The sequence below is a fragment of the Chelonia mydas genome, chromosome 7 (assembly GCF_015237465.2).
Source record: "Chelonia mydas isolate rCheMyd1 chromosome 7, rCheMyd1.pri.v2, whole genome shotgun sequence".
Classification (NCBI taxonomy): domain Eukaryota; kingdom Metazoa; phylum Chordata; order Testudines; family Cheloniidae; genus Chelonia; species Chelonia mydas.
The window spans coordinates 104,117,505-104,130,292 of record NC_057853.1 but is presented as its reverse complement, the minus strand read 5'-3'; the positions used below and the strand labels follow the sequence as shown (position 1 = coordinate 104,130,292).

Genomic DNA, 12,788 nt, shown 5'->3' with positions numbered 1-12,788 from the left:
ATGTGGATCTCTCTGTACTTGGTTTCCACCCCCTCTGGCTTACCATAGCGGTTTCACCAGGGTGTTGTGAGAATTAGTATTTCTAAAGCAGTGTGAGATGTACAGTGCTGGGGAAGCACTGAAAGATTTGCCAGGAAGCTCCCATTGCACGGCAAGGGCTATTTTCGCCTCCAGCTGCACAAACCAAGGAGACCGATCGATGGAAAGGAGAACTTCATACAGCCGAAAAATCCAACACTGGCCGGGGCCGGGAGATGGGGCAGCCCGCGAGGCGAGGCTGGGCCACCTGCCGGCAGGGGGGCCGCTCCCCCGCTGGGCCCCTGCAGCCCCGAGGCTCCCCCCAAGCGCCGCCCTAGGCGGGGGCGTTTCACCGCCGTTCTTCCCCACGGCCTTGAACGGGGAGCAGAGGGACGCGAACCCCGCACAGGCGCAGCGGCCTCCCGAGTGTCTGCACGGGCATGACCATGGGCCCAGCCCCGCTCCATGGGATGGGAAACTAGCGACACTGCGCGTGCGCATCTAGGCAACACACTTGCAAGCGCGCATGCGTGTTTTTGAAAGGGCGGCGTGCCAGGCGCTGACAACTGCACGCGCAAGGGGCCGCGCGCTCCTCCGAGTCTTCGCCTCCCGACACGGAGCCGCTCGCTGTCAGTTGCCCCGCCCCGATGCAGGCTGCCGGGGCCCGGCGGCTGGGCGTGTGCGTCTTGTGCGGGCTGCCGGCAGCGGGCAAGTCCACTCTGGCGCGGGCGCTGAAACACAGCCTGCGGCGGCGCGGGACCCCAGACTGCGCCTGCGCCCTCCTGACCTACGATGACCTCATTCCGCAGGAGGCCTTCAGCCAACCAGAGACAGAAGTGGGGCTCGTAGAACAACACCCATTGGTCAGTACAGATTTTGCCCTTCCTATTGGTTAACGTAGATTGACCTCCCCTTTATTCGCCAGCGCTGCTCTGCGCAGCCGTGGAACCTTTCCATTGCTAGCTGCGCTGGCAGCGGGTGGGTGTCCGCCACGCCCCTCCTCGGGCCTGAGCGACTGGCGGCATGTGCGCTGGCCTTGCTCCACTCAGGGCGGGCTGTGTCCCGGGCACTGCCCCTCCGCTGTATCGTCCCTCCTCGTCTTCCCCCAGATGCAGACTGTATCCCAGGCACTGCTCCTTCTGTACTGTCTAAGGCAGGGTTATTTTCAACCCACGAGTGCCACTGTGTGGGCACTCCCCCTCTTCTTCCTCAGAGGGCCGCTTGCTCTTCCTGATACCTCTGAGCTCAACGGGGTGACACACGCACCAGGCTATTGTGTCCCCATCGTGTGCTGACCGCAGAGCAGGCTCACAGCTGAGCCTGGGAATTTCTGCCCCGACTGGGGGGGGGGGGCGTTTCTTCTGGGGGAAAGCTAGTGGGGAAGGTGACCCAAGGGCAGAGCTTTAAAAGTGGTCCTACCCTCCCCCAGCCAAGGCCAAATCCTGAGAGAGGCTGAGCATATGCAATTTATATTGAACTCAAAGGACATTGTGAGCACTTGGCACAGGCCCTGCAGCCCATTACCATCTCTTCCTTCAGCTCTTCACTTCTGACCCATTTCTTGCATTTCCACTGTTTTGCCTCTCTTTCTGCCTTTCCCTACAGAGTACACCCAGAGCCCAACTGCTATGGGAGGGGACGATAATCAATTACTTTAGACACAGAGGGACCACAATTGTCCCTGCCCAGCAGCTCTCATTTTAGCTAAGTGTTTATTTCCTAAACACAAGAGCAAAGAAATTCAGCGGTAATGTCAAAATTCTACCCAAACCTCACTCCGGAGTCTAAATATTGAGGTATGAGCCAGTGTTAAATCTGCTGCCATATGTTAAGTATGAGTGAATTAAAGACAGCAACAAGAGGCCTCCTTCCTTTGAAGTACATGAAAATGTTGCCATGTAGATATGGTCCCAAGTTCTGTGGCTGAAGAGCTTGTATCCAAACTGAAATAGATATAACACCTGACAACTGCACACCGTTCAAGCACAAAGACATAAAAATGTGTGAGGCGATCAACCTTTGGGCATTGATTCAGCAACGCAGTTAAGCACATGCTTAAATCATTATTAAGCAAACGCATGTTAGCATATGCCTGATGTTAAACATGTGCTTAACATGTTGAATGTGCCTGATGTTAAACATGTGCTAAATAAGGGCTTTTGCCACAAAGGTGGCCATGGGGGAGGAAAAGTGATAGACTTATATGGAATTGGAAGGCTATGGTGTGAGTAGTAGGCAGCATGAAAGAAAGTGGAAGGCTGAAGAAGAAAGGAGTCACAAGAACGGTCATAAGGGAGAACTGGAAGGAACATGAGAAGCGTAGGGGGCGGGAGTTAGTATTTGTTAAATTAAACGTTAATATTAAATGTGAAATATTTTGTTTTTTTCATAGCTGTCTTGCTGGAAATTGTACCGACATGAACTGTTAAAGTACCTTGAACACTTCTTACATGCTCTTATTAATGGAGATCATTTGTGTGCTCCAACAAACAGAACTGAAGCAACATGGAAAAGTTTTGTTTCCTGTTTCAAAGAACAAGGATTAATATCTTCAGAAATACATGATGCCAAATCTTGTCATTACTTAATAAATACGACCACTTCCAGACCATTGTATTTTGTTTTGGATGACAACTTTTATTATCAAAGCATGAGATATGAAGTATACCAGCTAGCTCGCAAATGTAATTTTTTTTGTCCTTTACATGCATTAGTTCCAGGTTTTATAGCAAAATAATTATTCTGCAGATTCAGTGAACTTTAACTATTTAGTCCATTTTGGAAGTTATTTAATGGTAAAATACATTTTAAATGGCTAAAATATTTAAAAATAAAGTACAAGCTCAGACTAGTTTCTCTGCCTTATAGGCAACTTCTAGTTTATGTAAAATTTTTCTATTTCTCACACACATAGTTTTCAGAAAGCATTAGTTTAGCAGTTTAAAATTACTATTTTCTTCAAAGCAAACATTTTGTGAAATTCTTTTAGATTCACTGGGCTTCTGCCAGTTATTTTTAGACTGTCCACTTGAGACCTGTTTACAGAGGAATTGTCTGAGAAGTCAGCCGTTACCTGATGAGACCATATGTCTAATGGCAAGAAAAATAGAAGTACCAAATCCTGAGAAAAACACGTGGGAACAAAATAGCCTAATTCTGAAAAGTGTCGAATGCACTTCAGAAGATAAGTATGTTGTGATATTAAAGTTCTCCTTTATATACTTTGCTTTCATAGAGAGGCAAATAGCAATTTTCATGCACTACGTATGTGCAGTATGTTGTACACACTCTGTAGAGCTATTTCTGGAAGCCAGGGAATTGATATAAATGCATATTGCACATAGAAAATATTTTAAAACTTGAGAGCCTGAGCCGATAGTGGTTCTACAGCAGGCTTAAAAGGATGCTTGTGCCTATTTTTAACAAGGTTCTACACATGCATGCAAAAAATGCTTCTGCACAGTCTTCTTAAGCTTTGTTTTTGTTTATATTCTTGGGAAAACAGCTTTCTAATGAAGATGCTAAAATGCCTTTATTAAGAGCACAGCTAGATTTTAATATTTTTAAAACAATTGTAATTCTCTGCAGATTTCTACAGTGGGGATAGTGAAAACAAACAAAAGTGAAAGGAATAAGATGGTGTCCTTTTCCTTACAAAATTATTCATGTTAATTGATTCTTATTAATTTTCCCAAATCACAATCCTTTAAGATATTTTTTCTCCACAAAGATCTGGACAGACACTGATGGCGCCATAGTTGAGGTCATGTTGAGATTTTCAGTTGAAACAGAGTTTCAATTTCCTTTTTGGGGATGAAAAGCAATGATCATCATAACCAAAATTACATAACTTCTTATTACGGTTAGGGCCCTACCAACTTCACAGTCCATTTTGGTCAATTTCATCGTCATGGGATTTTAAAAATCGTAAATTTCACGATTGCAGCTATTTAAATCTGAAATTTCACAGTGTTGTACTTGTAGGGATCCTGACCCAAAAGGGAGTTTTGATGAGGTTGCAATGTTAAGTAGGAGGGGATTGCGGTACTGCTACCCTTACTTCTGCACTGCTGCTGCTGGAGGTGCTGCCTTCAGAGAAGGGCAGCTGGAGAGCGACAGCTGCTGGCTGGCAGCCCAGCTCTGAAGGCAGAGCCACTGCCAGCACAGAAGTAAGGGTGGCATGGTATGGTATTGCCACCCATGTGGGCGTCGGGTATCGTACGCAGGGGGAGGCTGTGCCTCCCAAAACAGCCCATGCTCCGCCCCCAGATCCCCTCCCCACACTCTGCCCTGACCCTGGCTGGCTGGGGCTGGCCGGCCTATTTCCCGCAGGGACTCAGGGCAGCTGGCGCTGGGGCCACACTACCTACCTGGCCCAGGGCTGGGGGCGCTTTGGCTGCGCTGCCTGGCCACTCAGGACTGGGGGTGGCCACTTGGGGCTGGGAGCGGCCACCTGGGGCACCAGGGCTGAGGGCACTGTGGCTGCAACACGGGGGCCCGGGTCCATGGTGGAGGTGCTCTGGGCTCCTGCGGGGGAGGGGGCAGACAGGGAGGAGGAGAAGAGGGGGCTCAGGCACAAGGCGAGGGGCCGAGGGCTAGCCTGCCCCAGTGGCTGGGTCGTCTGCTGCCCATGGCCTCCCTTACTTCTGTGCTGCTGCTGGCGGGGCGCTGCCTTCAGAGCTGGGCACCTGGCCAACAGCCGCTGCTCTCCAGCTCCCCAGCTCTGAAGGCAGCGCAGACGGAAGGGTGGCAGTACCACGACTCTCCTAAAATGACCCTGTGGCCTCCCTGCAACTCCCTGTTGGGTCAGGACCCCCAATTTGAAAAACGCTGGTCTCCCCTGTGAAATCTGTGTAGTGTAGGATAAAAGCACAAAAAAGACCAGATTTCACGGCGGGAGACCAGATTTCATGGTCCATGACACGTTTTTCATGGCCGTGAATTTGGTAGGGCCCTAATTATGGTACAGATTTGTGGCTGACCTTGCCAACACTTATGCATGTGAATAAATGTATCCATGTGAGAAGTTTCACTGAAGTCAAATAAAGTTAAACACTTGAAACTTTAGATAGATATAGGTTTAAACAATATCTCTTGTATAAGATCATTTACATAGATATAAAGAACAAAGATATTATCTCAACTAATCATAAATTATTTATTCCATAAAATTTATAAAATAAAATGTCAAAAACTGACGTACTACTTTAAGTATCAAAACCTGATTTATACAATTTAATATGTCAAAATCTCTTTACCCTGGCAAATTATACAATTCATTGTGTGTATTTTGAAAAAGTTTGTAAGTCAGTATTTTGGGCTAGAGTTAAGACTGTTATTAGGAATAAGTATGGTGAGTTTTCAAATGTCAGTACTGTCATTAACTGAATTTTGGAACTGTAATAGTAATAACATATTTATGTAATTTACTTTAAGTGATAGTTGTGATAGTTTCCATAATTTGTAATGTGTATTTTTTGTTGTTGTGATGTTCTTCTTGTCCCCTTGTCTTGTCTAAGATTTACGTTATTTACTTTGCAACCTTTACTGAGAATCAGCTGTTTGGGGTTTTTTGTGCCATTGTATGTTGATTTTACAAAATGAGAGAAAAGGTGTCAATAACATTGTTTTTTAGTTTGCAGGTGATTAATTTGTTGATTACTGCTTTGGAAAATCCAGTGAAACAAATTGAGGAAAATACTGAGCAAAAGGTAGTACTAATTGTCTTTAAACAAATACCCTCCTGCAGATTATATTGAAAGACTTAATTGTGCATTTTTAGTTGTGCTGTTCACCTTGGTGTCTAAAAATGAGAAATTCCTTCCACAGTTCTTGCTTGCAAAAGCACAGAGGAAAAAGACTGTGTACAGAATGAGTTTTCACTATGAAAAATAGTGACTGTGCCACAAATTCTTAATTAAGTCATCTGGACTGCATTTTAACAAGCTTTGAATATGTTCTACAGTAGTTAAGATAATGCCTCCCACAACTGACTGACCGCATTGGGAGGGAAATCGTATGCTGCCCCCCTTAAAGGGGTGATACAGATAGTTGTACTGGGGAAAAGCAGACACATTCCATGAGGTAATGCCATGGTGCATTTTCCATGCTACTCCCAACACAAAGCTGTGGCTAAATGCTATAATCTGCCCCTGAATCATGAATACTTACTTACATACAGTAGGAGAGGGACACACAGAAGCGGGTGAAATTCTAAAGAAACTGAACATTTTTGGATGCATTTCTACTCTTTCTCTTGATCTTGGATAGGAAACAGACAGAGCCATTTGTGCAGCTAGTATTCTCCACCAAGCTGATCAGGCTTTCAGACGAATTGTCTCTCAAACAATGAAGGATGTGAAAGGTATGCATGGCATATTCTAACTGTCATTCTCCACGGGTATATAGCTCAACTGGTAACTAACATAAGGCTGAAACTGTGAAATACCCATACAATGAAATAGTATAAGATTAGACCCTAGGGTCCTGCAAGTAAAACTCGTGTGAAACTTTATTCTCATGAGAAGTCCCACTAAAGTTAAGGGTTTACAGGACCCGGGCCTAGTTCTTTGAAACTTAGCAGGCATGTGAAGATAAAACTATAGTTTTATTTTTCTTTTAGATAAAAATATACTTCCAAGTGAGATGAAGATTCTGGCAGAAGAACTTAATAAGCTTAAAGCAGAGTTTTTGGAAGATTTACGACAAGGGAATCATCAAAAAAATCAATTTTGTCTGCCAAGCGGTGAATTTGTAACAAATGTCATTACTTCATTCCAACAAGCGACTGACAATGTAGCGATGAAGGTTTTTTTTAAATGAGCACACTGTGTTTTCAATGTAAGGAATGCCGGAAACGTGATAGTGTTCGCCGTCTGCTGAATAAGTTATCTGAGGAAGCCACTGCTGCCATGTGTGGAGGTTGATGTTAATTTATAAATTCATTTCTGTCACAATGTTATGAAACCAAAAAAACATTAACAACTCAGGTGTTTCATTTTTAAGACCAGGCCAACAATAGGAAGAAATGCGTTTTGAAGATGAAAGAGATTTTGGAGCTGTAGTCCCCTGAATTCTAATCTGTGTCTCTTAAAACATCTTTGGTGCAAATCTTTGAACTCCTTCCCTGCTCCTCCATCCTTAATGTTCTTCGTCCTTGCTTCTGTATTTCCTAGATTTTCCATGTATCCATCTCTCTGTTCCTTTCCCATCTCATATTAGCCCAGTTTTTCTTTTTTTCAATGTCACTTACCCTTTTTCCATAGAACAAATAATAGAAGCTCAAATCTTCCTCCCAATCCTTTGTTCTTCCAAAGTGTTTATAGCTAGGCAACAATGATGTACATAGGTAGAAAAGATCTGGTCTCAAATGTTGTTTGGGCTCAGTAATTAACATCGTCCTATATTATTAAAGTCATCATTCCTATTGGGACAGTCATCATCCTGCATAACAATAGCGTGAATCATAGCATCTGTAAGAAATTATAGGAAATTATAAATTGTCTTATTTAATAGTCAGTACACACAGTATTACATTAACTGGTTAATGTTTGCATGATGCTAGGTAATATTAATAAAGAGATTGTATTAGGATATCTTTGTTGTACCCTTTGACTTTTGTCTTCCACGGCTGTTGTTTGTTATAGTAATGTGGATAACTGATTGCACCTGCTGGGCCTTTCTGTCTAAGTAACACACGGTCAATGTGTATCACATTTGCATGCTCTCTACTCTGCAATATTTGGCAACAGAGATCAAATCAAACCTGCAGCAATGCATCTTCTAGACTTGACACTTGCACTGTGTGGAGAGAAAAATGGTATTCTGTCGCTCCCTGAAAAACAGACAGTGTCTGGCTACTTTAGGTAATTAATAGTAGAGGTAATAAAGTGTTTAATATTAAGCCAGGCAAGATTCAGGCCCTGTAACTAAAAGTTTTCCTGCTGCTTATGCTAGTATAGCTTTCTCTAGCACTATGCTGCTTATCCCCTTGAATCGGAACAGTAATAGAAAAAAACCTTATGCCGCAGTTAGTGCACGCAGCTGGCAGCAGGGAGACTTTTGGTTCTAATCCTTATGCTCTGCTGATTTGGAGCAAGGACTTGAACCTGACTTTCCCACATCCCAGGTGAATGCCCGAACTACCAGGCTACAGACTCAGTGTCTTTTCCTGGCTCCCCAAATTATTATTTATACGAAGTGGAAGAGCTTCAACAGGGGAGATTGACCCACCCCAGAATATGATCTTGTGGTTAGAGCAACTCTCCTGGGAGGTGCAACATGTGGATTCAAGTCTCTGCTCCAAGTGTAGCAGAGCAGGGAGTTGACTCTAGGTCTCTTACATCCCAGGTTAGTGCATTAATCAACGGGCAGTGCGTTGTTCGGAGGTATGCTGGGGAAGACAAGCGTGCTCATCCTCAGCTGTTTTTTTGTCCAACTTGGTAGACGTGCTCTGGGGAGATGGGTGGGGCAATGCCTAGTTTTGAGAATCCTGCTGGGTTTAGGCATGAGCAAGGGCTCTGAGCAGTTTGTTAGCTCTGGGGCATTATCAGGACAGACGGTGTTCTGCACGCCTATCCTGTGACAGGGTGAATCTCTGGTGCGAGGTCAGTAAAACTAGACTTCAGCAAAAGCACCAGGAATGACCCCCATACTGGCAAATAGCTAAAAAGCTGGCAGCTTTACAGATTTTCCAGACAGGTGATCAGTGCAGGGAACATATTAAGAGGCTGAAGAGAAAGTACCGGAAGACCAGCGATAAGAACCGCACCTTGGGCAACTCGCCAGTGGCCCAATGGCATGCTCGTTTTATGACGACTTTGACTGGATTCTGGGCACTGCGCCCAGCACGGAGCCAATTGTGCTTCATGACCGCTTGGTCAGCTGGCATGGTGCCCTGTTGACATGGGGACTGATGGGAACCAGCAGCAGGATCCCAGTGAAAAGCATGAAGTGACTTCTATTGAAACCAATCAGAGCAGGCTGTGGATCACAATGATTAGCAAATTCTTGGTCCCTATTCAGAAGAGCTGTTTGATTTCTCCGCCCTGTGGAACAGCCTGCTGCCGAATCTTTAGCAAACCCCGTGTAGGCAGAAGCTGTCCCAAAGCCCAGCATGTGTCTGACTCAAATTTACAGTTTATTATTAAAGTAATGCGAGGGATTTCTGCTCTGAGTAGCAGTGCAAAAATTATGAGCCCCAGCTACCAGCATGTGACCTCTAATGGCAGATTGTATCACAGTGCCTTGGCATTCCCCCTTCCCCCTGTCCCCCACAACACTGAGTTCAAAATGGTGATTTGGAATTTCAGACATTCATAAACAGCTGTAAAGATTATTTTAACTGTAAAGTCACAGATGTTTGCTTGGGTCATTCTTGTTTTCCTTTCAATAATAAGAAATTTGCCACTCTGTAATCACTCCTCCTGGGTCTATGGAGCTGCTTGTAAACAATGAGCTGAGTGTGTGTGTGTGTGTGTTTGGGAAACAGTATTCTATCTCCAAATCTAGTCCATTTCAGTTAGAGGTACTCCATGCAGTCTGCATGTCACAAAATTATGTCTCCCACATACGAGTGGGGTGTCAGTTTTTCCCCGGAACTATGCTGACTATGGGGTGGAGGAAAGCCATAGACGTTAGTGTGTTTGCATGCAGCAAGGTAAGCCAATGCAGCACCACGTTAATTCCCTCGGATTCTGACCCAATCCTGCTAGCTGACAGCTGCAAACTTTTCCTGAAGCAGGAACTCCAGATAGTCACCTTGCAGGGAAGGGCATACTTTCCAAGCCCCTCTGTGTATCTGACTAGTCCATTCCACTCACAAATGTGCTGTTCGGTTACTATACATTTGAATACTTCAGATGTATACACCGCAGACTTCCCTCCAGCAGCCTGGAATAAAATCTTCCTCCGCCAATAGGGCACCACAAGAACAGTGATGTCCTCCAAAATGTGAAAGGCCTGAAATGACAGAAAAAGCCTTTTGCAGCAAGGGCACTAAACACACCAGTTCCCCACCTCCCCCCCGAATGGCAATTACTTATGAGATTATTATGAAACAGAAAAAGGGTTATAATTTTAAACTTACCATTGTCTCTGCACTTCTGTACCTGCGATTAACAAGGTTGTGTCCAGAGGCCTGAAGCATTTCCTTCACACTATGTGTTGGTTCACTTTAGAAATGTTACTTTTTTGTCCTTGAGATTCCACAATAATTAATTCTGTGCTCCTCCACTGAGCTAGTTTAGACAATAACCCCCACTGCTCCTCCTATTTCAACCTCCTCAACCTGTACTGCCTGCTGTTCTGCAGGAACTTAATCCCTGGCCCAACGTACCTCCAAGGACTGTTCCAAAATGAAGCGTTTCCATGGTGAAGTTATGGTCGATGTTCTTGAGCGGGCAGACCGGAAGGTCCTTTACGAAAAGAAGAGGGACAAAAGACTGGAATGACGGCCTCCTGCAGGTAGAGGACAAGGTGTCAGCGAGGGAGCAGGCACTTGCAAAGCAGTTCCTGGAACAGGAATGATGGTTAAGGGAAGAGGACAGCGCTCAGTAGAGAGAAGTGTTTCAGCAACTCCTGTCCATAATGGTTGCAGGAGTACCATCTCCTGCCACCTCCCCAACACCATATCATGATCACTTGCCATGTACCCTCAGTCCAACAGTAGTTTTGACAACTCCATGTCAGGGTTGCCCATGCATTCAGGACTCATAAGCAGCTGGGCAGGGCAACTAAAGCCCATTCAGCCTTCCTTCTTCAACTCCTCTCTGGTAAAACCTCCTCTGCCCCCAAGTGAGGGGGAAACGTGGAAAGAAGGGAAAAGAGAATGTGGAGCCAGGGGATATGTAGCGGTCAGGGGATTGTATCTGGTATTCACTGTTTTGTAATGGCAGCTGGCCTGGGCACCAGGGTGTGAGTGTTGTACTATTTTAAGACGTTTACAAATAAGGCATGCTGTGTTTTCAAGAAAAAACACATTCATCGATGCTGAATGTAGATTCCGGAGCAGCAAAAAACTCAGGCATCATGAACTTTTCCTGTACAGCCCACATAGACATACATATTGTGGTCCACAAGCTCCTGCATAACAGTGAAGTAGTACCTTGATGGTTTATGTACTCGTGCTCTTGAGGAGGGCAAACTACATGAGTCCCATCAGTGGGCCCGGCACAGTTAGGAAACCCGATTCTCTCAAAGCCAGCATTTACCTCCGGAATATCGCTAATGTCTGCCACCTTGGGGTTAACCACATGCCTGATTTCCACCACCAATTTACGCACAGTCAACTGTCTAATCCCAAAGTGGTTGGCAACAGTCCTGTAGCAGCCTGGGGGAAACCAGCTTCCAGACAGTTTGAGCCCCTCTTCTGGACCTGCAAGGGTGTTGCTTTATGCTAGAGGGTGGGGCAAGCTGCTCACAAAGCTCCAGAAATGTGGCTTGCTTTATGCAAAAGTTCTGGACCCACTGCTGGACATCCCGGGTCTGCATGACACTGTGGTCCCACCAGTCGGCTTGTGGCCCTGAGCCAGAAGTGGCAGTGTACGTAGGGGGCATCAGTGGCTTTACCAATTATATTGAGCAGCATCTGCCATTGCGAGTCTGCAATAGCAGGGTACTCCTCCTCTTCTGCTTCCTCCTCCTCCTGCAGCTCCATTAGGAAATCCAGCAGGTACTTTTCGTGGGACAGAAATCGCTGCCAAAATGTCCACCAGCGCCTCGTGGATGCTTTGCCAGTTTCCTGTCACAGGAGTGGAAGCACAAGCAAGAGTAGTTCATCAAAAGATGCTTCTTCCCAGTAGCTGGGAGCGCACAAACCAAAATGACTGCTCGGCAGGCTGCTTTGGTGGGCTGTTTAAACTTCCTGTCAAATGCAAGGTGGGCAGTAAAGTTTTCCCACAGTGCACCATGGTCCTAGGGCTAGAATGGCCACATTTTGGGGGGTGGCTAAGGATTCTGGTATATGGTTAGTCTGACTTGAGTCTGTGTGCTGCTGTGTGGACGACAGAACCCCAGGTTCAAGCACAGGTCAGAAAAGTCTTCATGTAGGGTTAAAAAACAATGTAGATGCTCTTAGTGACTTGTAATGAATGCTTGAAGGTTCATTGAGTTAGAAAGCCTTAAAAAAAGTGATTGGGGCAGTTTCCCTATAGGAAGCAATAGCTAAAAGATTATTTTGGTGTTAAATTTCCCTAAACATCTTTATAAATGAATGAAATATCTTTTGGTGGAGGATGAGTGTTGATAAACTTTGGAAGTAGTGAGCTTTAAGGAAAGGTCTGGTTTGTTGCACAGTAGCCGGGTGGCTGGTCTATGCAGAAGGCGCAGCATGGAAGAAGGCACAAAGAGAGAGCTAGAGGTACAGAAGAGGGAGCTAGAGGAAAGGCTAACCAGTGGGCAGGTATGACTTGCTCATCAACAGCTAGTCTATTGAAAAAGTGTAAACATCAGGGAAGAAAAACAATGTTTAGGAGAAGGGGGATGAAATTAAAGAAAGAAAAACTTAGAACAACAGAGAACATTCACTAATGGTGAAATTGATTGATCATGGAAATGCTGGAAATACCATCTCTTGAGACATTCAGAACTGAACTAGACATTAGAAAACATTGTTATTTGTAGAATATTCTACAATCTTTCAGTAGCCGTGACTAGATGTCCCTAATAGTGTATAATTCTATTTTCTTATTCAGGAAGATACTTCATTAGCTTTTCTTCTTAGAAACATTCAATGAAGGCAACAATTGATTTGTGTTTGAGCGTGGGAAGCA

The 12,788-nt window shown here is 45.0% G+C and overlaps 1 protein-coding gene across 1 annotated transcript; it reads left to right on the top strand.

Moving 5' to 3' along the window:
* Positions 1-460: 460 nt before the first annotated feature.
* On the top strand, positions 461-7,611 carry PSTK (phosphoseryl-tRNA kinase). The gene is made up of 6 exons (XM_007053064.4): positions 461-881; positions 2,411-2,702; positions 3,008-3,206; positions 5,654-5,729; positions 6,289-6,382; positions 6,641-7,611. Exons 1-6 carry the CDS (start codon positions 666-668, stop codon positions 6,838-6,840), a joined length of 1,077 nt encoding a protein of 358 aa, XP_007053126.3. The 5' UTR covers positions 461-665; the 3' UTR covers positions 6,841-7,611.
* The last annotated feature ends 5,177 nt before the right edge of the window (positions 7,612-12,788 follow it).

What these genes read in the sequence shown, in the direction of transcription:
- PSTK (XM_007053064.4), top strand. Translation starts at nt 666, where the DNA reads ATGCAGGCTGCCGGGGCCCGGCGGCTGGGCGTGTGCGTCTTGTGCGGG. An exon ending in ATACCAGCTAGCTCGCAAAT is followed by an intron (nt 2,703 to 3,007) that starts GTAATTTTTTTT and finishes AAATTCTTTTAG; the next exon opens with ATTCACTGGGCTTCTGCCAG. An exon ending in AGGAAAATACTGAGCAAAAG is followed by an intron (nt 5,730 to 6,288) that starts GTAGTACTAATT and finishes GATCTTGGATAG; the next exon opens with GAAACAGACAGAGCCATTTG.